Below are 24,761 nucleotides of genomic sequence, written 5' to 3'. Positions count from 1 at the left end.
CGGCTGCAAATCAACTTAACCCCTGAGAATACTGACTAACCACTTCCTAACTTCTCAAAAACAAGCTGTCCACACCCAAACACAGAGAACCACTGGAACATTTGGCTTAAAATTAAGCAGACAGGATTCTGGTTTATAGAAAATAGACCCTCAGTCTAAATAACAAGGGACAATATTTAAGAACCCAGTAAGTCATCTGATAGAATACTTTAAAAAACAATAACAACCAGACACTCATGGGAGGCATGGGGAACAGAGAGCCACTCTGTCAGGTTGATATTTTTAGCCCAGGAGATACTATGAGGACTGATAGAGCTCAGCCATGGTCTTGCTGTCTCTTCCTTTACCCTTCCAAATTAAGGATGACTACATCTCTTCAATTTGCCTAATCAAAGCAGGGAAAGACAGCTGAGGACACGACCTAACCTCTTAATTAATGAGAGTTCAATCCCCACACATAAAAAAAGCAACCACAAGAGGCCATGGATGACTTCAAAAGAAAACAAATAAAAATACTGACCCTAAAAGAGGCATCCCCCAAGTTATCCCAGTTTAATAGTATATGATTAAGATTCTCATGAGAAATTGAAGTGGCTTTCCTCATAGGATGATTCATAATTAACTTCGGTATCACTGGCAGGCTTTGCAATAAAGTGAGCATGTGCACCCAGAAAGAAGCAACCTGAGTCTTACTTGAGAACAAAACCAGGGGAAGTTTTCTCGCGTGCAGGAGGGGAAAAAAAAAAAAAAAAAAAAACCAACAACACCACCCTGTGTAATACATAATCCAAAAGACAACTTACAGGTACTTGCCATTCAACTATTTCTAGAGCAGGACCCAACCTGAACTTCCTTAGCTGGAAGGTTCTGTTTTGATTTTCTTTTTTAAAGCAAGGAGAAGGAACTGGGCTGGAAGACTATGCAAATGCTGTGTGGGAAAGTGGCAATTTAAGTAAATAAGAGCACCAGTGCGTGTCTGGGCAGGGAGTAGGAGGTGAGACTTCGAAAGAGAAAGGGCTCAATTCTGGAAACAAAGCCTGTTGTTCTGGCTCTGAGGGCCTCCCCTGAGCAGCAGTGTGTTTATTCTGATGACAGTAGCACAAATCACCGACAGCCAGGCTGATAGTCATCGGAGCAGGCAACAGGCTCTGCGTCCCTAATAACACCACAGTTCTGACTTTCTCCAGTACACTCTTAATTAAGGAGAGTTATAGTAGGTGGATTCCTGCTTTGCATTTGACAGTACAGTAACACTATTACATACTCTGGTCAGCTGCCACCCAGGGGTTGGTAGGTGAATTCCCAAAGTCTTCTAGAAAATCCACTTTTAGAAATAAGGAAGATTATGAGGAAGATTATGAAACTGTAACCCCTCTGCACATCACCTTTATAATAAACATTTTTTAAAAAATAAACCCAACACAAAAATACACACACACAATTGGGATGAAACAAGTTCAGGATAATCTGTTCTTATTTCTAGCAGCCCTGAGTCCCACTTCAGCCTCAAGTTAAGTGTTTCCATTGCATGAACAACACACAAAGCAGGTGAGTGAGATCAGCAAGGTAAAGCCTACAGGTAATCTCTTTAAAGCAACAACCCTCAGATTTACTAACAGCCCTCAGATTTACTAACAGGTGAAATCACATGGTCAACTTTCATAAGCAGGTTCCTGGGCCAAATCAAGGGATGGGACTGGACGGGGGAGGAGCCAAGGAACCTATACAGCACCCAGTTTAGTTGCCCTGTTTAGTTCCAGGAATTGGCAGTGTGAATACTGCGGTCTGGATATACTGATTCTCAAAGTACGCTCCCACCAGCAGCAGTACCATCATTAGGGAACCTAGTCCCAACGCTATGGAATTGGGATCTGCATTTGAATAAGAGCTCCAGTTGACCACAATTGTTTGAGGTATGTTATACTGGTTCATGAACTGAGGAGCTTTGGAGGCAAAGGTGACGGTATTCAAAGAACACACTTGGTGGCACATGAAATCTGCTAATTTGACAGGATGGGAGAGTAAAGTGTGAGTCACTGTGGAAATGCCACAGCATTTCCTGAAATGAGCCTTTCCCAAAGTGGCATAATATACATTTAAAGAAGCCTCCAAAAACCATCAGGAAGCAGTCAGGGTAGGTCTCCCTTTGGCTTCTGCATTGTTCCTGGACCATAAAAGAACAGACTTCAAAGGCAGCCAGCAAAAGTCTACATTCATCAGGCTCAACTGAGCAGATTCCAGCGCAGCCATTAACCTCTCAGCACAGACGCAGCCTCCTGCCTGCAAAGGGCCAGGAGATTGTACTAATCCCATTCTAAAGAATGCTGGACTTTTGCCTACTGATGGGAAAGTGGGGGAGGGCAGAGAGAGGAAAAGCCAAAGCCGGGGGGAGGAGGAAGAGGAAGAGACTGAAGGAAACAAAGCCACATCCCTCCATCTAGTCCATTAGCACTTTGAGGGAAGATTACAAAAATGTGTTATCAATTTACAGGACAGTTAATACATGAAGTCACTGGCTAGGCCCATACTAACAGTTCCTTTTTTGTTGCTCAAGAGAATAGTCACTGTTTGCATTCCACCAGACAGCTGTTATAATTTAATAAGCTTCGGATGGGCGTAATTTTTTTTTTTGCAGCTTTCTTGTTGTCCAAAGAAAAAGCCATCAGTATAGTCACAAGAAAGCCAAGTTCCTCTGTTGCATTACAGGAAATTAAAAAAAAAAAAAGTAAGAAAACACAAAAAACCGATTTACTCATTTACCTGCAGTCACCGGGGACTTTGCAAGACCCATGCTTGGGACTACAGCCTTGTCGGCAAATAGCTGCAAAAGAAAAACAAAACAGAAGGGTGTGTCAGCATGCTGCCTGGGTCTCTCCCTCACTGCCATCAGTCCTGAGAATGGCCTAGTCCATTAAGCCTACAAAATCCATGATTTTAAGAGATCTCATATCCATCCCATCGTTAGGAGAGGAAGATGGGAGGGGCCCAATATAACAAATCCAGCTTTAAACTTCAAGGCCATGCTAACAGAGCCCCAAAACTTGATACTGTTTGGGGACATACTGAAGACAAATGATGGGGGAAGGGAATCCTTCGTGCAATCTCTACAATAGCTATCCAGCTCCTTGAGCCCCTGCCCAGGCGATTCCCACACTGCCACGCCCATCCTCATCCCATTCATACTGTCCTATCAGGGCATCTTCAGCTGAGCCCCAGCCTCCTTTACCCCCGCCCCCAGCAAAATGCCTAGTTTCAACAATCCCACGGGGCTAACTGAGCCAACCAGGCTAGCTTCATTTGGCCAGCTAATCCGGCAGCCAGATCTGGTGGTACTTCTGTATTCTCACAAAGAAATCCTATACTTCCTTCATTTAAAAGAAACTGAACTAACATTTAAAAATACTACCATTAGAGCTTAACTGCTACTGATTTTTTAAAAAAATGACTGGGACATAGTCAATTCCTGACTTCCTCGCGATTCTGGAAATGCCACCCATTCAAAATGTCACCAGTTAGTGAAGAAAGCAGTATTTCCCAAGAAACCTCAAATTCCCCCCATGCCCCACCATTCAAGGTTCAAAAATTCATTTTTTTAAGTTTCTCACACAAGAATTTAGCTAATTATCATGTAAGATAAGCAGAGGGCATCATTATTCAGGAGAGGATAACATATGGTTCACTAGAATTCCTATCAAATTGCTAGGCACATTAGATAATCACTGAGCTCTAGGATAAGGAGCTGGGACAGGAGGCAGTGGAGAATACTGAAGGCTTACACTCCTGAGTGGGCTCAATCTTTCCCTCCACATCACATCCCCCACCCCGCAAAAGATGCCTGGTGTCAGTCTGCAGCAGGGCCACATGAGCTTTGGAGGCTGCCACACCACCACCCCCAACAGCATTGTCCAAGTTACCATGGGCCATCCCTGCTGGCATTTGGCTCCTCAGAAGCCAAGGTGTTCGAAGGACAGGGTGAAAGTGAATAAGAGAGGCAGATGGGGGAGGAGAACAAACTGAGCAAGGACATGGTCTCAGCTGCAGTCTGGCTCCAGCCCGATCCCAGGGGAAGCTCGGCAGTGTGAATCCTGTGCCATAGCATTAAGGCAAAGGGGGCTGGCCTTTGTGGCCCTTCTGTCAGTCACTGGATAAACTGTGAGCTGCAAGAACGGGACATGGAGTGGCTCCTGCTTGGCCAAGGACAATTCCCTGGAGAAGGAGCAGCTGTGAGCTGTTAGCAGCCAACACTCCCAGCAGCTGGGGGATGGGGACACCAGCTGGTAAAGGGGATCGGAAGGGACCAACAGCCTCCTCTACATACTCCATCTTCACGCTCCAGTCATAGATAACAACAACAACAACAACAAATCCCACCCTGCTTGAGATACCAACTGGCCACCTGACTGTTGGAGGGAGAGAGAACTTCACACCCAAAGCAACAGGCAGTCCGGACCAGCCACCTCACCTAGTACACGCACCTTTGTTACACTCGGGGCCCATCCAGCCCTCCATACAAGTTTTGTTGCCATTCTGGTCACAGGCATAATGTCCAAAGAAGTCATCTCTGGGCCGACAGAACTTATTACAGCCGAAGCCATAGTAGTAGTCATCGCAGGTCACACGGATCTGATACTCAAAGTGCGCCACCCCCGTGTTCTGCTTCAGTGTCTGCCACTGCCGGCTGGGGTTTATCATGCCCGAGTGAGACGCCTTTTCAATAATGCTATCAGGTTCTACAGGAAAGAAAAAGAAAAAAGATGAATCGCGTCAACATTCACAGCAGACCCTCGCTGCCCTGATCATTTTGGCTATAGCTTTTTTTTTCCAAAGGAAAAATGGAGCACATGAAAATTCAGACATTTAAACAGAAAGTTGATCACCTCTCCCAGAGACCACCACCATGACCACCTACTGAATCTCCTTAGTGGGCTCGTAGCATAGTTTATTGTCTGGAAACACCTGATGTGTGGACATCCAGGTTTTGACCTTTGGCTGTTAAAGCCACAGGTGAGCATATTAAACCAATCCATCCACATATACGTTGCCAACCTCAATATCCTGAGACCTTCCATTTCTTTGCATTTATTTCTTTGGGAGGGGGCCTTGAAGTCAAGGGGAGCGGATTAAATGAATGCAGCCATCATATCCTTATATGAAAATGAAACTAGGAAAACTGAGAGGATGGAGGGGGTTGTGAAAGATGGGAAGAAACGATGAAAAGGTGACATCAAGATGCATTTTACTCATGAACCAATGTTAAATTTGAAACCCCTTTGTACAATAAAATTATTATTAAAAAAAAAAGTACTCTAAAAATGGAGGTGCTGAATCAGAATATCCACACAATCAATCTACAGCCCATGGACGGTCCCAAACCATCCACCAACAAAAACCCTGTCAACTGTCCCTCCCAGCACCAAATATCCATTTTTTGAAAATCTTTCCCCGATTAAGACATCTCTTGTTCTAACTGGTGTTTAATTAAAGTGATGGTGAGCACACTTTCAGGTGTTAAAGTGATGGTGTTTATTCCTGTGACCTGTTTCTCTCCTTTGCCAACTTTTCCATTACATGGTTGACTAAACCAATATTACAGAAAGTTCCCACCTCCCCCCAGTGGAATGTTGTTCCTGAAGAAACTTTCGTATTCCAATGAAAGTGAGCAATCTTTTTTTTTTCCTTTCTGGTTTTAGAGTTCTGTCTCACTGGTCCATCTCAAAACCCTGAAAACAAAGGAAGATCTGGTACCCAACAAAACTGGGTTACCTTTGTTTGTAATGGAACTGTTAACCATGTCACCCTTTAGGCTGGTGTTTCAAAAACATCACAAACCTGATGAATTTCATCGTTTTCCTCCGTCCAGAAGGCAGATGAGAGTCTGACTCACCAACCCTAATTTAGATTGGGAGAAAGAGGTGGTCTTGGTTCTTTCAAGTCCAGCTCCTTAAAGAATGCTTACTCAAGAGAATAGAGCCTAGAGTTCAAGCAGCTTGCAGGAGAGTAAGAGGTGGTCCTGGCCCTGAGGTCACTTGTGATCTAGAATGCCAGAAGAGACAGGTACAAAAATAGCTCCAAATGGCTAGGTGCCAGAGGTTCGGGGGAGGGATGGGAATAGGCCATAAGGCACTAAGTCAGCAACCCAGCCTAATGTTGTGTTTGTTTTCTTAAACCTGCCAGTGCTAACTCTTCATCACCTTGTCAAATTGAAGGCCCCCCTTAGAAACACAACTTAGAACCTACTTGCAATGTCTCTGTGATTCTTACACACCCACACAACTGTTTGTGCAGGCCTTGGGCCTGTGCTCCTTGACAAAGCTATGCAAGCCTGTAGGTGACCAAAGAAGAAAACTCCTGGGTGGTTTCATCCACATACTCCACTTTCAACTCAGTGCCAGCAATTACCCTCTGGGGCTCTCCAACTGTCTTGTGGACAGGACAGGCCTTAAAGAAGCCCACATACCTGCAGACTTACACCCCAGTATACATGAACCACTTGGAGGTAACACTTTGCTTTTAGGGTTGGTTTGGTTTGGTTTTGGCAAATAAACACAGACCAAAGAATGACAAATATGTCCCTCGATTAACTGCATGTTTGCTCTGCTGGTTCAGTTAGGAAGTAGAGTGGACTATCACATGGTCAGGAAATCTTAATAAAAGAATCATTTAAACACATTAGCCATGCCTCAAAGGCACCCAGCTTCTCCCCAGGCTGGTATCGACAACAAACAATTCAGACCAGCACCCGGAGCAATCCTAAGGGGCAAAGTGATCCAAGAAACCCAGTAATTCAGTGTGATGTCTACCTACTGCCAGGAAATGCTCTGCAGGTGTGATGGCTTCAGAATCTTCCTCCATAAAGCTCACTGGGCTGCACACAACCTCTCAGATCTGCACCTGCCTCAGCCTCTGACTTCTATGACTTGCTCTCTGGCATCTGTCTTTTACAGAATGAGATGGTTGCTTGCTTCTTCTACACTGCCACCCAATTCGTGCTCCCCCTTAGCTTGGGATGTAGAGGTACCAAGGGGCACACCTGGGGTGATGCCGGCAATCATCATCTGCCTAGAGATGTATCATGGGACCCTGGGGTGGTCTTACATGAGGAGGAGGGGACCACCCCAATCTGGCAAAGCTAAGCTAGAAGGAAAAACCTTGTATATCTGTATACGTTTATGCATCCATCAAGCATTACTGTAAACCAAAAACATTTGTCCTGGTAGGGAAAGAAAAAACAAACAAACTGGATCCTGAAGCACCTGAGCTTTGTTTGGACCATTCTCTGTTCATAAGGGTTGATTACAGAGCTGCTTTAGGATGAAATTCTGCTCCAAAATTCAAGGATCTGCCTTAAATTTATACCCCAAGCCAGAATGTTTATAAGTTACTTGTACACCAAGAGGAAGCTAACTCCTTTGGGCCTCAACAATGCCTTCTATTTAGAGGAGGCTAAAGAAAACAAGATGTCAAACTTCCCAGGCAGAACAAACAGTACATGCAAAGATCCTGAGGCAGGAGAAAGGTAATGCACTTGAGGATGGAAATGGGTGGGAAATGACTAATACAGATATGATGGGTGACCACATGGTATGTAGGACCAAACTAGTAGGAGAGAAGGCTGGGCTATACGCAAAGCCTTACAAGCCACATAAATATCTGGCTCAAGAGCTAAAGTGACTGGCTTTTAGCACTAAAAGTGACTTGTCAAATGTTATGCTTCTAAAAGACCAGGAAGGTAGAAGAATGAATAAAGCATTAGAGGTGGACTGCATACCAGTATGAAAGGACCAGCTGATGGCTGCCGCAGGAGTTCAGGCATGCACAGAGATGTGGTCCAGGGATATAATGAGAGGCTGCTAGGCTCCAGTGAAGAGGCGAAGTTTTCAGAGCATGGAGGTGGCACAGATGTCGATGCTAATATGGATTATGGCACTAGGTACTCATCATCCAGGAAGGGCCTCAGAAGGGAGACTAGTCATCCCTAGGGATGATCTTGCGCTTGTTTGGTGACTATGCTGAACTTGACATACTTTGGACGTATCACCAAGAAGTTGGATAGTACAGTGGATCAACTCTTCCCACCAAACCCCGGGTTCAGAAAGTGAGTTTCAGTCACCTGCAATGGCAGCCAGTGACTCTGCGCCTCTCCCAATGGGTCTGAAAGCATTGTTCCCATCCTATCCCATCCCATCCCATCCCCCTACCCTATCCCACCTCCAGCAAGAGAGAAAGCTACAAGCTCATCACTCAGGAGTTTCTTTTTGTTCTTCAGTCAGATCGTTAGGTGACCTTCAAGCTCCCCGATAGGGCTGCTGCTCAGAAAGGCAGACCACCACGGGCAGCTGCAGATGGGCTGTGAGATCCCCAGGAGTGCAGCTCCCCGAGTTTCAGGGAGAAAAGACTCCGAAGAAGTTCTCCAGTGCTGGGGTCACAGATTCTCTCACACATCCCTAAAGCCCCTGGGTTCAGCCAGAATCAGCCTCAAGAATACTCTGTCAGCTGATGCAACACCAAGAATAGCATGCATGCAACCTGATTATTGGAAGAGCCCATTTCTCCTCTGTTCCCATCTCCCCAATGTTTGGTTAGCATTGTCAACAGGTCACAGTGACATAATGTTCACAGAGTCCTCAGTGCTTGTAGCGGGGCAAAATGAACAGGTATCCATGGCCCTGACTGGATCAGGCACTCCAAGACTGGCACAAAATCTCATGCTATACCCCACATAAAACACTTCCCACAGTGGGACAAAAGCTCCCTTTGACTTCCGCTAAGGCTCCAGACTTCCACATGTTCCCTGCAGGAATTTGCCAAAGCAAGAGAATGCCCCAAAATGAGGAGCTTGTGGCACAAGCCAGGGCTCTATGACCCAGCCATGCTAGAAGCTGCCTACCAAGTATATATCCAGATTTCAGTGAGCCTGAGGGGGGCGGGGCCCTTACTCCTTCTCCCTCCCACCCCCCAGTCAGTAAAAAGAAAAAAAAAATCTATTAGAAATGAAAACTCTTGAAAGGATGAGATGGAGACGCAAAAGCATGAGACATTCCAAGGAGGAGGGTGAGGGAGGGGAGAGATGAGAAGTGAGATCCACTCTTGCTCACGCACAGACCAAGAGATTTCTGTGTGAATCAAGTATTCCAATGACAACAACCCAGACTCAGCTGGCAAAAAAGTGGGGGGGAGGGGAATTGACCCTTTCTGGGAAAACATGTTGTGATCAAAGAAGACCACTGCATATGGCAGACCACCGCCATTCCCAAGTGCACCTGTATGGCCTCTCCCACCCAGACTCACCCCCTTCAGAGGCCTGAAAAGCAACCTGTCCTGAAAACAGAGCCATCTTTCAGAAAGGGGACAAGGCAGGTCATGGCTGTGGGGCTCTGAAATTCAGCTTCAATGGAAGGTTTGTGGTGTGCAGTGTGGGAAACTCAGACCGGCTTGAAGCTCACCTGCCCACCAAGTGAAATTCAAGGTCCCTCTTTAGAGCCCAGTGCCACCTTTATGGCTTTATCTTTCTGATGAGAGATTAAATGCTCACTTAAAGTTTAAATGGACTTTTAAAAAGTCACTACTTTGATCCTTTTGCAGTCTACATGGTTTTAAAGTTGTAAAACCATTAAGATCTCTATCCAGAGATAATCTAGGTCCCTTATTCAGGGACTGAGTTAACTGGGAGTCTGTTCTGGCTACTTAATATTCCAAGCTAAAAGTTCTGGGGGAAGTTCAGGAGCAACTTCTACAGATAGGTTCACTCCCTGTGGGGGTGGAATAGATGGTGGGGGGGAGGGGAGGGGAGGGGGAGAGGTAGACCTGTGGGGGTGGAATAGATGGTGGAGGGGCGGGGGGGAGGGGGAGAGGTAGAAGTTTTCCTAAGCACTGAAACAGGTCCAGCCCTCACAGGCCTGCCAGACACCCACTTCCAACACACATTTACAGTAGAGTCTACTGACATGATACTTACGAACAGTGTCATTACTGGAATCCCACGCCTCCACAAGCAAAGTGTAGGACCTCTGCAAGACAGATAAGCAAACGTTAGTGATTCAGAAGGAGAGGTCAGCTGTCTAATGTGGGATTCTCTTGGCTTCCCTGCATGCTCCACCCTACCCCATCAAACCAAACTATTAAAGCTAAATGAAAATCTTATTGGCCAACACATAGAGGTGTTGGGTGTCTAAATCAGATCATCCCCCCCTCTCCTCTTCAGTATTCTCCCCAGGCTAACAAATGACTCCTTTCACCTGGCAGGGGTCCACTAGGGTCACCTGCTTGCAGGCAGTCCAAAGCTCTGAAAGGGAGATGCTACCACCCTATAATAGGAACACACTGCTACAGTTTTCCAAAACTTTCCAGACCCCAATGCCAGTGCATGAGAAGGAAAAAAAAAACCCACACAAAGAATTTATTCTAACCTACCCAGGTATTTGTACCAAGGGGGTATTGCTAAGGTTACACTTTGGGCCCTGGTAGGACGGTCCCCAGGGAGGCCCCCTTTTCCTTTTCAGAACCTTTTTGAAAGCCCTGTCTGTGTGAGACCATCCCAGCTCCCACAAGTATCAGGTAACTCTAGGAAGCAGGAGGGGGTAGGTGCAAAGAGGCTCTGAGACAAAGAAGGCGTCCTAACTTGGTGGTGGGGTTGGGGGTGGGGGGGACATACTGAGTAAGAAAATACCAAGATCACCGCACACCCATGGGTTGTATTTATTGATGAACTTATCTGTCAATAGGATCTAACATTCCCGGAAAAATCAGAGACCAATAAAGAAATTCTCTGGATTCTGGACAGAAGCCAGCTATTATACTGAGCCACTTTTTTCAATTTCCCAGGATCATCTCAGAATTCCACACCAGCTCCCCCTCCTAATCTATTAGTCATTGCCTGCTTTTACTCTGATATTGGTTTGCAACGTGCAATGTGTCTGGGAGTGTCCCAGACGCCAGGGTTTCAATGAAATGCACCCACAACAGGTAGAGAGGAACAAAAAACAAACATGAATACATATCTACAGCCGAGCATGGCCACTGTCATAAACTCAAGCCCTGGAAATCATGACATGGACTGATTAACCTAACATTGTGATCCTAGCAGCCCACTGCTGTCTGTGAAGAGAAGGAAGCAATAAGGTAAAGACCAAAAAAAAAGTGAAAAAAACTTTCATTCATAAATCAAAGCAAGCTCATTGCTCTCAGTGACACAGCAGGTTGTCTCTCACTAGAAAAATATCTTGTGATAGGCCCGGACTTGGAATTCAGCCGAAATATGTTTCATACTCAAAGCAGAGCAGGATTCCATTTCGTTCACTGATAACTGTGGGAAAATGCTCACAAAAAGCAAGCAAAACTGGGCAAGCCGGGGCACATACCCAGCCCTCTCCTTTTAGTGGTCACAAGTCCAAATGCATTGTTGTTGTCGTTAATGTTTTATTAGTGAAAGTTACACCTTATTTACAGCCTCTTTAAGTTTCCTAGGACTTCCTACAAATTACAGGACTCGTCCTAAAGAGCAACAAGAAATTATATTTCTCTACTGATAGGAGGGGGGAGCCAAAACGAAACGAGGCCAGATGTGTGGCTGATTCTGTATAATTAAGCCCTTCATTTGCTGGTCACGTTGAGGCCCACATCCTCCACTTCAACAATATTGCTGTAATTAATCCTCTGATTAAATGCATTGATACCGAGAGTTTTGACAGACTTGCACAAGCGCTAAGCACATAATACCCACAAACACTTCTGCAAGCAAAGGTGCCCCAGGACTGAGCTGCCATGGCTATATGAACTCTGCTTAATACTCAAAGTGGAAGGCATCCTTAGTTCTTGCACAAGAACTTGGAAGACCAAGCAGTCTGTCAGGCTCCTCCTCGACACAGAAGTTGCTGACCAACACCACCTCAGCCTGAGGAGAAGTCAGAATGGTACCCACAGTTGTTCTAGGGGTTTAGTGTCGTGATTTCCCACCAGTGCCTTCCTTCTCCTTCTCAGAAGTGTGAGGGGAGGAGGAGGAAGTTTGCAGTAACAGCAAGGAAACCTGGACTGTGCTTCTCCCTTGTTTCAGAGATGAGGGTTCCAGGTCTCCCGGGACATGGGTACCCAGCCTTCAGAGAAAAGGATTCCCTTCAAGGCTCCTATTAAGAGGCATTCTGACCTCCCACTCCATCCCCACACTATAGATCAACAATCAAGATAATTTAGCAATGATTGTTAATTGCTAGGGAACTTTAATTTTTCCCAGGCCCACGCCTGACCTCTGTACATCCCTGAATATACATCCAGACTCTTGAGATTCCAGACCAGGTGCACCCCATGCCATCAAAGCAGGTGCCAAGCTACATCAGCAATCCCCTAAGATGGAGTCACACCCAACTGGCTGCTTCAAACCAGATCCCAAAGCAGAATCTAAACGCCACCTCCCCCCACTCCCACCTCCCACCCCCCACCTTAGGAGGGCTTAGAAGGGCAAGTATGTTCAATCTTAAACTCATGTCAACAGACAAGAAAAGGAAAAGCAAATACGATGAAACTAAGACCTTTAGAAAGAGTCACTGGATTTCATCTTTTTCTCAGTTCTACCCAGAACAATAGTCCTGGGCAATGCAGAAGGGATGGGTGGGTAGTTAATAGATCCTCCTCGGTTGGTCGGGATTTGCAGTGTGAGTCATTTCTGCCCCTGCCCAGCTCCAAGCCCAAGGACATCTGGCAACAGAGCAGCTGGTTCCCATTCTCATGCAGCATTGAAAAGGACTGGTCAGCTTTCACAATTGCTTTGGGGAAGATTTCCATGCAATGTTACCTAAAGGAAAAGTCTTGGCATCAAAGTCCTCAAGGCATGCCAAGGGCCTCTAAGGGCTACTAGGGCCTACCCCACAAGACCTGGTCACCAGCACCTCCTCCTGCCTTCCATGCTCAGATTGCTCTTGTAAGATATTGTGTTCTGCATCCTGCCCCACTCCATGGTGGTTACCTTGGCACTGGGCAGAGCAGTAAGCACTTAATTGCCACATTAAGAAGGGGGGATGTAAGAAACAAAGGTAATTGTGTTGGCAGCTGGGAGCTTCCTTTTCCTGGCAACAGTGGCAGCCAAACCAAGCCCTGAGAAGCGGCTGCCTTCCCTCCTGCCAAGCTGACGGACACAAACAAACCGCCATCCAAACGGCACGCGTGCGGCGTCCAAAACCCCAGGCCGCTGCGACAGGCAGGCCCGCCAGAGGCACACACATATCCTGGGAATGCCCCGCGTGCCAACATGGCCATTGTCACAGCCGGTCTGCCCCAGGTCTGTCAGGGGCCCTGTGCTCTGCTGACTCAACTGTTGCTTCCTGTCGCTTGTCCTGTATTAGCAGTATTTTTGGAGAGGCCCCATTCTTCTCTGTAATCCTCATTTCAGTCAATTCGGCCAACTCTATTGTCCTTCCCCATGTCTGGGTGGCCAGAGTATAAAATATTCCAGTCACAAAACATATTAAACAAAAAAAGGTTTTCAGGAAGTCCGTGTGTGGGCACACTTACACACGCTAGCACACACAATTCGCATCTCATATGGTTTTGGCAAGGTGAGGGAGCCAAAGACAACTACCCTATTGCATGCAAGCTGGGGCTCCAGTCTCGGAAAGCAATGAGTCTGCAAAGCTTGACATGTCAATAGAGTCCGATCTGGTTACAAAGGGTGATTTTCTCATCAAAGCCCACCTCAAAGGCTCACCAAGTGGCCCCAGAGCTCATATCCAGATTTGAGACTCTCAGTGAGAGGCCCCTACCCCTTTCCCATCATTACCCTTACCTGTTTGAAAGGCATCCCACTGATAATTAAATGCACCAGTTACAAAAGGGTGGCAAGGTTAATAGATAGAATACTGAGAAGCCAGCCAAGCACAACGGTCTGGGTTCACACAGAGCAAGCCCGAACAAGAAGCCTTTCTACTTATTTACCAAAAGTGCATTAAAAACTGTGCTGTGCTAGTAGAAGACTCTCAATGCTTGCCTATTCACTGACCCCTCCTAACTATTAGGAACCACTCTGGGCAATTTCTTCCTTGCCTTGTACATGCACTGCACCAAATGAGAGATGTCACTGACACTATTAAAAAAAAATACTAACTATGGGCTTTCCAGTGGTCCACACAGTATTCAGAAACTAGCCAGAAGCCACAACGTGGTCACTCAGCAAAGATGACACATTTCTGAACCCAGGATCTCTCCATCCATTTCTACTATCCATCTAGGAATTACACTTTTCACACCTTCTGACATTAGCTTCCAACATTTGGAAGAAATAGTTACTGTGTTCTGATATTTTTTTAAGTATATTTAAAAGCTGGAGCCAAGTGACCCTTCCTTTATGCAGGCTGGAGACTAGCTTTTGGGACAGGGCAATCGGGAAGGCCTACAAAAGTTTACGAAAGGAAAGTTCTCAGGAATTCTTGCCTTCACGGATTAGGAAGCTAACTATGTCCAGAGATTATGCATTCTTATGTCGTAGCTAATCTTAAAAACCTGACATTAGGATAAATTTTGGCCCTTCTACAATGGCACCGTTGGCTGCCAAGGCCTCTGCTTGCATTCCTCTTTTTAGATCGGGAACATGAAGCCTCCTTATTGACCTTATTATTTCATGAACAAATCTCTCCGTTCTCAACTTCCCACATGCCTTCTAACCAAGAAGTCCCTAAAGATACAACTACTTGATGTAAAGATTCTAGACAGCCTTCAGATTTGCTGGTGTTCTGGGAAGTTCCAGGCTTAATAAGTTGATGCAGCCTCTCCTCCTCTACCCACTCAAATCCAATAGTCTCTAGGCAAATGCTTCACCGTTTTCTACAAATGTTTTTAGTCCCTGCAGAATTATGGGTGTGGAGCTGGTGGTGGGTTGCAAACTCATGCAAGTACTGCAAGTTTGAATAAGTTGCTAAGAAACAAGACAACAAGGAGGAAGAAAACACAGAGAAGGTAACACCTGCAAGAGAAGAAAAAATATTAGAAACCAAGTACCTGGAATTCCACATGAGCAGCAGCCCCTTAAGAACTGCTCTTTCAAAAGCAGTACAGCTCCACTTTCCCCTAGGAAAGGAAAAGTGGCTTTTCCAACAGACAGGTCATTCCATCCCTTTAGTTTGAGGTAGATTACTTACAGCAAAAGAGATTTTATCCACACACTGAAAATACGCTTGGACAGAGCAGGAACACATGTGCACTGTTGGTATACATGCTAACTAAGTAGGCACAAATACAAACTGCACAAAGGAGCCCGCTCAGAAGTGAATCACATCCCTCTACCTTCCTTGTGTTCTATTATAGGAAAGATGAGGCAAAGGCAAAGACTGATCAATCACATTCTGTGATTAACGCCGTGGTGGCCAATTATTCAACCCCCTGCCAACTGGTCAGTTAGACCATTAAGTGGGAAAGGGGCCATGGCTGGCATCCCTCTGGTATGTAAGAATCAACATCTCATTGGATTTTCCAGAAATAATTAAGTTGACCTAAGCAAGCTTTTGAATGGGGTCAGTGGTGGTTAAATATGAAGCCAGATCCTTCAAATGTTTCCCCCAAAGTGTCTCCAGATTCATTCCATCTGAGGGCTACCAAAGGTATCCCAGTGGGTGCTTAAGATTTCCAAAAAGGAGTGGTAATTACACGAACATTTTTAATAAGAAGGCACTAAACTGTGGAAGGTGAAAGTCAACCATTTGGTTATTCCCAAATCCTCTTGTTAAGCCCAATTACTCCTTATAATGATTTCTAACTCGGGCTCCCATTTGAGGAACATAAATCAGGCTAGTTGTTGCTTCAAGTCAAGTCCCCTTGTGTCAGAGATGGTAGAGCAATTATAAGCCACTGGTGAAAAGCTACAAAACTAGGGCTAGAGCAGTGGACACTAAGTGGAATGTAATTCCACATGATATATGGCAGGCAGGCCTACCTCTACAGAGCTTCCCACATGCACAGTGGAATGTGGATTGTATTTCAAATCATTTCCTCCTCCTCTCCCTTGCTTGATTGGGGTCATCATGCCAAATAAAAGATATGAATTCCACCACATTCTCCAACTGACCTATCCTTGCTCCTCAACCACTGTTCTTGGCATGTCAACAACTTTAGGACACAATTCATAGCTGGAAGACCAAGGGAAAGCTCCAGTTTTGTTCTGAAAACCATATATCCTCTTCTTACCCCTTCAGTTCTATACCGCACTGAGCATTACCAATCCAAGGAAATCCATTTCCCTTTTTTTTGCTAGGGCATTGTGCATGTGAGACAAACACTCTGCCACCCAGCCATACCTCTAGACCCAGAAACCAGTCTTTTAAGATAGTTAGGTTAATAGCCCAGGTAAATGAACCTGTGCCACTGAACTTCAACACTTGCTCAGCTGAGGGCCTTCACTGAAGTTTACATTCACCCTGGGGTCATTCATCAAAGTTACAGACTGTAGTGTTTCTCTAACCACATTCAGGAAAATAAACTCAAACAATACACCTAAACTCCAATTTCTCTTGGGAAATAAAGCTTATGTTTCACAGGAGGCCTTTTGGGGGCAGCAGGGTGGAGACTTGTTTATGAGTGATACACACATTTGGCCCAACTTCAAAAGAACCACATTCTCAATGTTGCCCTCACATCCCCCCCTCCACTCCCCACCCCATGCTAGAAACGCTGGGAGTCTATTTCATAGCTTGTGACCCATGGGGCCTGAAGGCACAGAAGAGTCCTAGCAAATCCATCTCCTCCCCTGCCCTCTCACACCATTTCCGCTACTTCTCCAGGGAGGACTCTGCCAAATGTCAAAAGCAGACTGACACACCTTCTAGGTCAGTTTTCCACAGCCAGCCTTTGGAGGAGGCCTCTGTTTTCACACAAACCATCCTCTGACCCTACTCTCCTAAATAAACCTTGGCCAGGCCTGCTGCTTTTCCACATCACTAATAAGATTCCTTTTATGGTCTTGTGAAAAGCAAGGGGCTCAGACTGCTCCTTGGGAGGGTGGAACCACCTGCGGGCCCCTTCCTCAACTCCAAACACAGTTCAAGGGCAGCCAGTATTGGCCCATCAGCTTGGGCCCAGCCAGATTTAAAGGTGGCCGGCCTCTTTAGCTTCGTGTTCTCCCTAATAGGGGATTAACAAACGGGACAAACACTGTAAAAGTGAATTAGCGCAACAGAAACAGCCTCTCAAGAAGTTTTCGGGAGAACTTCACATAGTTTTTAAAAGAAGACCATTTAATAGCATGTCTTTGTCTAACTGTCTTAAAGCAGAGGACGCTTTACAATACCAACTCCTGAAACCAACGGTAGACCCCACACCTCACACCCAGACCTCGCCAGACACACTCGCCCTCCCCTCCTGCAGCTGGGAATCACAGCCTGGGCTGGCGGATAGGAGGCAGCAGAGCGCACCCCACCGGAGCACGTGGTGGAAAGCAAACCACAGGGCTCGGGAGCTCCCCCCTCTCACCCCAGAGAGTACAGGCTGAGCCAAGTCCCAATCCTGGCAGTGAGTCACACCTCCTGGGCAGCGGGCACACCCCCAACATTTCCCTTTCCTCCTCTTTCTGCAATCGCACCCATCTTCCTTCCACCCATTTTGGAATGTTGCAAGGGCCCTGCTTGCTACCGCGTCTGCCAGCTGGGCCCAGACCTCGAGCTGCTCCAAGAGGCCTTGGAGGAGGGGAGAAGGGTCCCTGCACTTGCACCCAAAAGCACTATCTCCAGCGGGCCCGTCCCTTCCAAACCTTGGCATAGCCCCTGAAGAGGTTTGCGGGAGGTGGGGGGGGGGCGGGTGCCCGCCGGACGGGGAGTGTGTGCGGCCGCCCTTCCCGGGGAAGTTTGCAAACACAGCTGTTCAAGAGCTCGGGCTCGGGAACCGCTGGAAGTGAGGCCACAGGGCTGCAGGGCGCGGGGGCGGAGGCGGGCGCAGAGGCCGGCAGGGGCCGGCAGGGGGCAGGGGTGCCCGGGTCTTTAGCCTCGGCGCGGAGACAACCCCCCCCCCCATCGCTACCCCACCCCCGCGTCTGGTCGCAGGCGGCCGCCCCTGATCTTTGGGCCCAACTGGGAGAGCGCCCTTGGGTAGACCAAAAAATCTCCCGGGGAGCCTCCGGGAAGCCGGCTCCCCCACACCCTCCAGGAAGGACGCACCCGCCCGCTGGGCTGGCCGTCCACGGGAAAGAAGGGGAGGGTGCCAACTTGGACGGCTTTTGCAGGCCAGAACTGCGCGGAATCGCCCGCCACCGCCGAGCACCAGGTTTAATTAATTAAGCCAAGAGATCACCTACAATGACCTCTTAGGTGGGGGGAGGGGGGTCATGAGTACGGGTGTTTCCAAGTTGCAAGTTTAAACCGGCCTCCTTAGGAGCCATCCCTCACCAGCCTCTCTGGGGACCCCCCCAACACACACACACACACACACACACCCCAACACACACACACACACACACACACACACACACTTTTACGCATTAAACAAACAGCAGTGAGGATGGGACCCGCCCGGCCCGGTCTTACTCCCAACGTCTCACTAGAGTTTGATCTGCCCACCTCCATAAGAACGCCCCCACGGTGGAACCGAGTGGCAAGGCCACTTTAAATCCTCCAAACAAGGGGGAGAGCAAGTGGGGGGGGAAGGTAGGGGTGCGAGCCTCACGCTCCTGCCCGGGCCTCCCTCGCGGAGTCGGGTCACTTACCGGCCAGGCAAAACTGAAGGGCAGCACGATGCGATTGCGGTCGTGGCCGCGGCTGGCCTTGAGGTTGAAGGTGTTGCCCCCGATGACAGGCGTGGACCCCGAGCCGAAGCTGCAGGGGCCCCCGGCCGTGACGCGGGACTGATACTCCTTGAGGCACACTTTGAAGTACGTGTCACACTCGTCGCGGGTGCATTTGCGGTCCCCAGGGTTCCGGGAGCCACCGCAGCAGTTTCCGTTCTGCAGTTCTCCATTCACGTTCTGCATGGACAGGATCTCCAATTCGAATTGCCCCGACGCCCCGCACACCTGCCGGGCCGAGGAAGGGGGGGGGGAGGTCAGCGCAGCGCGGGAGAAAGTTGGCTCCGAGGGTGAAAAGTGAAGACTTCCCTCCCCCTTCCGCCTCCCTCCCCGTCCTCACGAGGCTTTCGGCACCGAGTAAAAATTCAGTTTTGAAACTCTCGGTTCGAGGACTCGACGTGAGTCGGAGAGATAAAAACGCATAAATACGGGCGTGGGGGGGGGGCCAACGACTGGCCTCGAAAATAAACCAAGAACGCAGCCTCCAGAAATCCCCAAGTGGGAACCGGTGCTCTCCAGCCCAGGTGCAGCCCGTCGGGCGCACAGGCCGGGCGCCCCAGGGCTCCGGAGCCCGCTGCTTGGCGCCCAACCGCCCGCGTGCAGGGCGCCGCCGGGGGAAAGGGAGAGGGCCGCCGGGGTGGGGAGGGGGCGGGAGGGAGGCCCGGACCCTGCAGGATCCTACCTTGGCTCGCAGGGCACAGAGGAGGGCGAGCAGGAGGCTCAGGGGGCGCCCGGGCCGGCCGCGCGTCCGTGGGGACCGCATCGCTGCGCCGCGCGCCGCGGGCACTCGGGCCGCCGCCGCCGCCGCCGCCGCTGCTGCTGCTCGCGCTGGTCCTCGCGCCGGTGCTGCCGTCGCCGCTGCCCCGGCGGCCGACGCGTCCCGGCTCTGATATACACCGCCGATTGGAGCATGCACGACTGGAAAACAACACCACTTTTCAAAAAGCCCTTTCAAGAGCGGCCCGTTCCAGAAGGCAAAAAGCCCGGCCTCCTTTTATTATTCTGATCGCTTCTTTTGAGGCGCTGCCCCCTCCTTTTCCACCTCCCGGCTTTCTTTCCTTCTCTCGCGCTCCCCTTCCTTTATTATTATGATTATGCGCAGCCTTTTATTCCTTTTCAGATCAGCTGCATGGAAAGCGGGGGAAGGAGGGGGAGATTTAAAACAAAAAAAAAAAAAACCTGAGCCTAGCTCGCCGGCCGGCTGCAGGTAACACAATGACGCGTGCCCGCCTGGCTCTCAGAGAGGGACCCGGAGAGCCCGTCTGGGAGCCGCGGCTGGGGCTGGCCACCTCTACCCAGCACGCCGGACAAGGCGCATGCGCGCTTATTAATATTCATGAGGGGGCGTGGCGGTGCAGTGCCCCGCCCCTCTTCTCGCTGCTGACGGGGAGGGGAGTACGGGGAGAAACTTGGAAGGGGTTGTCGGGGGTGGGGGGGTTGGCTCCGGAATGCATTGGGTGATGTGAACGTCCTGCTCGTCCCCCCCCCAACACACACACACACACACACACACACACACACACACACACACACACACACACACACAGACGCCGGCCCTCGGGACTTCAGACTAGGCAGAAAAGAAGAGTGCGCAGGGAGGGATTTGGAAGGGGCTGCGGCTCGGGGACGCCCGGGGTGCCTCGGGTGGTGTCCGCCCCCTCGGGCGCCTTTGCCCCGCTAGTGCGGGGCCCTCGGCGCAGTAGGCGCCACGGCGCTGGCGGAGCGGTCGGAGCGGGGCGGCTTCCGCCTTCCGAGCTGCCTGCGTCAGCTGCGGCTTTCGCCCCCGGAGGAGGGCCGGCCTGCCCGCCGGGAGCACGGCCCGGGAGCTGGGGAGCGCGCGAGCCGCCCCAGAGCGCGGCGCTGGCGGCGGCAGAGGCGGCGGCGGCGGCGGCGGGGCTGGCGTTCGCGCCGTCGCCGTCGGCTCGCCCGGCGGAGGCGACCTGGGCAGACGCTGCTGGGAACTTTGGAAAAAACTTTTCCCGGAGCCAGGCTTGCCGCAGCTTCGAGGGAAAGCCTCGGCCGCCCGCCACCTCCTCCTCCCAAATTGAAGTGTGTGTGGAGCCTCCCCGGGCTCCCAGCTTCCTTTCCAAACCGCGCCGGGAGCAGCGGGCGGCGGGCGCGCCAGGGCTGCGCTCCGGGCGCGGGAGACGAGGGAGATGCTGGTGGGCTGAGACGCCGCCCCTGCGCCCGGGTCGCAGTGCCGGGCCGGCACCTGTAGGCGGCCTCCGAGCCGCTCGCTGGGTGGTAGGAGGTGGGTCTGGAAAGGACCTCGCCGCTGCCAGGGCCTGCAGCGGAACCCAGCTTGTCTGGGGGTGGCCTGGGAAAGCCTTGCCATTTTCCACCTTGAGGCGGGCCTCGAAATTAACCGCGACACTCCTGGTCATCATCAAGGTCAAAGGAAAGCGCTCGGGCCGGCGGGCGGGCGGGCGGAAGCCTCTGCCAGCCCCTCTCCTAAGCGGGTTAGCCGCGGTGTTCCAGGGGAACCCCCCTCCTCCCCCCGAAAGAGTGGCATTCCAGGGTGGGCAAAGTTTTAGCCCCGATGTTGGTTGTGTCCTGCAGAATAAGCGTGCCTGTGGAGTGGCCCGCTGAGGGCTCCAAGCCCTACCACCCTGTGGGGCCTGAAGAACTGCAATGGATCAAAGGGGGAACAGGACGGGGGCCCGGGAGAGGGGGGCTGGGGGTGGCCGGGTCCAGCCTAAGACCGCATCCCACAGCAGGTATTTGTGGTAATCTTCTGATTACATCTGATGACAGGCTTGACGTGGACGGTGTTTTCCTAGATAGGATTCTGATGGGGGAAATAAGGCAGCTAACTGATCTCATCATTGGTTGACAGCTACCTAGGATGGGTCTTTTGTTTGTTTTGTGAACAATCTTGGCATTTTTAACAGCCCAAGAAAGGCTGTTTATTTGTTTCTTACGGCAACAGGCCCGGGTTGATAATCATTCCAGAGAAAACACATTGGAGAATATAGCCAAGAGCAGAACAGGTTTATAACGAGTCATGTTAGTGGCTAGCTTAGGCCAGCAGCCACCTGGGTATTTCCTAATGTGACCAGAGTCTCCCCACAGCCCCCAGTCAGCCTCAGTACAAACATCCAGTTATTAACAGTAATCCTGAGTAGACTTTTATCATCCAAGTTTCCATAAACACCCCCCCACACACACACACAACATGTACACTTCCTGTTCAACCCCTTCTTGGCTCGACCCTTGCCCATCCTCCTTATTAGGGGCTTAGTAAATTTTTTTTCTTTGCAGTACTAGGGATAATCCCAGGGTCTTGCCTTTGTTAGGTGAAGGTTCTTGCCCTAGCTCTTTGGTTTTGTATTTTGTTTTGGAAATTGAGCTTCCTGTCCTTCCTTTTCCCTGGCTGGGTTGGAGTTTCTCTTGCCTACGCCTCCAGAATGCTGAGATTACAGGTGTGGGCCATTGGAGAAGGCCCAGTAGTGACTTTAAAGCAAAAGGAAGGTGCTAAAACAACAGCACAATCCGTGGACGTTGATGTGGTCTTGAAATTCCTAATATCTACAAACTTAAATTCTCTACTTATTGGCCCATGTTCCGTTCCCCCATTCCCTTCTGGAAGTAGTTTCCATTATCCAGCCATCTAGATTAGCCTCAGAGAGCTACCCGAAACTGCAGGTACCTACGGGTAACAATCCAGGCTGTGTATAAATCAAAATTAGCTCTAACACATGGGTGAGTTTAGCCCATTTATTTAACAGAAAAGAAAATGTCGATTTCTAAAGAGTTAAAAACGTCCTGATGAGCATTCACAAGAACATCAAGTAAAAAAAAATGAACACAGAATTTTCACATCAACTAGCATAGAGCCTCTCATCCTGTTTAAGCTTGGGAATCCATTTTGAGGGAAGACAGTTGTGTTCTACAGGGGATTCTTTCTAAAATTTTTCAGTTGGAGCTCTTCCAGTGAATCGGGACTCCCCAAGACGCCAGTCACATTTGGGGCACCAGCATAAATAAAAGCTATTCTCTACTTCCCTAAAGCAAGTTCTCAGCCTCCCTCCCTGGAAAATGGGGAACTGCTGCTGAAATAAATACAGGTATTCCCCCCCGCCCTTAACAACTATAGCCTGCCTTTTAATTGTAAGTAGATGTTCCGGGGGAGGGGAGGATGGCTGTAAAAAAACACCAGGTAGGCATCACATCTACAGCTGAGAGACAGGGTGAGGCTTGTATCTACTTACTGTCAGGCCTGTTGCACATGGCTGTAATCACAACTGACCTTGGATCTCTTTCTCCTTTTAAATTTAAAAGACAGTGCCTCAATATTTCCCCCCCCCCAAAAAAAAAGAAAACTTGACCCATCTCTATTGAGTCATCAACAGAACAGTAGCCTTAAATCCCCAAGAGCTTAATACCATTCAAACTGTAATGGCTATATTTCGAAACATGTAATTGACTAAAATCCTTGGTAAATCAAGGATTTTTTTTAAGCTAATCAGTATATTTTGAGAGGTAACTTCGTATGTGGCAATATGGATAATCTAAAAAAAATACATAAGGGAAATAAGCTGATCATCAATGCTAACTGAATGAATCAATTTAGATGAATTTCTAAAATAGGCAAAGCAACTGTATGGTCAAAAACAAAACAAAACAGTGGCCAGCAGCCAGTGGCTCATGCCTGTAATCCTAGCTACTCAGGATGCTGAGATCTGAGGATCATGGTTCAAAGCCAGCCTGTGCAGGAAAGTCTTCGAGACTCTTATCTCCAATTAACCATCAGGAAACCAGAAGTGATGCTGTGAAAGTGGTAGAGTGCTATCCTTGAGCAAAGGAGCTCAAGGATACTGCCTAGGCCCTGAGTTCCAGCCTATGACTGACACCCCTCTTACCCCCCCTAAAAAAAGTGATTTTGTGGGTGGGCAGGAGGATAGAGATTGACTAGGAGGTACATCAGTTTCTTTGTGTTTGAAATGTCTACTATGTTATTTGGTATGCCAGGCACTGTGCAGGAGGCAGGTATGTAGCAAACAATACCCGAACATTGGACTTAAATACCCTAAAGGATATAGCTGTAAGGACTGGTAATGTCTATATGAAGGTAGTGAACAAAAAGAACATGGGTTTTGTTTTCTTTTTAATTCTTTCCTTCTAATAAGAGCTATGTAAATTATCCCTTAAAATCTTCCATACTTTTCCTTCTTTGTAGAGTGGTTCACATGACAAAAGCCCTACTATATCTTCTGGTTCTTTCTCACTATCCCAATGGATATTTACCCTTCTCACTAGACCAATAGATACTTATATGTCTTGCAAGCTCTTCTTTCCCTTAACTGGTTACCACCATGGGTACTTGGCCCATAGTCCCATAAATTCTCCATAGCCAGTTACTCAAGCAAGTACAGTATGTGAATATACATCCTTCTCTGTGGATTTTCCTCATTTTTTCCACATTACGAGAAGTTCTGCATGGAAAATAAAAACCCACCTATGGACTACAAATTAGACATTACAAATCAGATTAAAGTTATAGCTCCCACAGCACCCATATAACCTGGCCACATCCAGCCATATTTTTTCAGAGTTTCACTTTACACATAAAAGACATTTGAATTAATTTTTTTGTAGAAACCAAACCTTAGAGATTTTTGCTTTATCAAGTGTAATCTTCTGTAATCTCATCTTAAACATTGTTTTGGTTTTGTCTTGTGCTCAGATACTTATAAATTTGCCAGTCCTGCCCCAGTTTTTTTCCCCCCCTCTGGGCACTATCAGAGTGAATAGTATTGTATGTTCACATTTCCTACAACAAATCAATCACAGAAAGTCATCAAAACCCCAAGATACAAAATACAGGAACTATGAAACCAGTATCCTCATTTTATTCTTTGAGTCAAGATCACCATATTCTTTGTGACCCTTTGTAATTTTGGAGCTGAAGGTGGGGGAAGAGTCCCACTTACAAAAATTATTTTTTCTTCCAAAACAAACAAACCTGAGTATAAGTAGTCAGGTTAACATTCTCAAAAACACTGGCAATTAGCCA

At 48.4% G+C, this 24,761-nt stretch overlaps 1 protein-coding gene across 2 annotated transcripts in view; it reads right to left on the bottom strand.

Annotated features, from left to right (window-relative positions):
• Positions 1 to 19,990, bottom strand: part of Jag1 (jagged canonical Notch ligand 1) — a 37,357-nt gene extending 17,367 nt beyond the window's left edge. Inside the window, exons 1-5 of one of the 2 annotated variants that reach the window (XM_070006742.1) lie at positions 19,428 to 19,990; positions 18,668 to 18,973; positions 9,956 to 10,007; positions 4,476 to 4,730; positions 2,761 to 2,821 (exon numbers count right to left, since the gene is read on the bottom strand). In XM_070006742.1, coding sequence (XP_069862843.1) covers positions 2,761 to 2,821; positions 4,476 to 4,730; positions 9,956 to 10,007; positions 18,668 to 18,973; positions 19,428 to 19,508 — 755 coding nt within the window. In that variant the 5' untranslated portion in view covers positions 19,509 to 19,990. The remainder of the gene's footprint in view (positions 1 to 2,760; positions 2,822 to 4,475; positions 4,731 to 9,955; positions 10,008 to 18,667; positions 18,974 to 19,427) is intronic. The other variant, XM_070006741.1, reaches the window with a different exon arrangement.
• Between the last annotated feature and the right edge of the window lie 4,771 nt (positions 19,991 to 24,761).

The sequence above is a fragment of the Dipodomys merriami genome, unplaced genomic scaffold, assembly GCF_024711535.1.
Source record: "Dipodomys merriami isolate MVZ:Mamm:240054 unplaced genomic scaffold, mDipMer1.0.p SCAF_7, whole genome shotgun sequence".
NCBI lineage: Eukaryota > Metazoa > Chordata > Mammalia > Rodentia > Heteromyidae > Dipodomys > Dipodomys merriami.
This window is presented reverse-complemented; position numbering and strand designations above follow the sequence as displayed.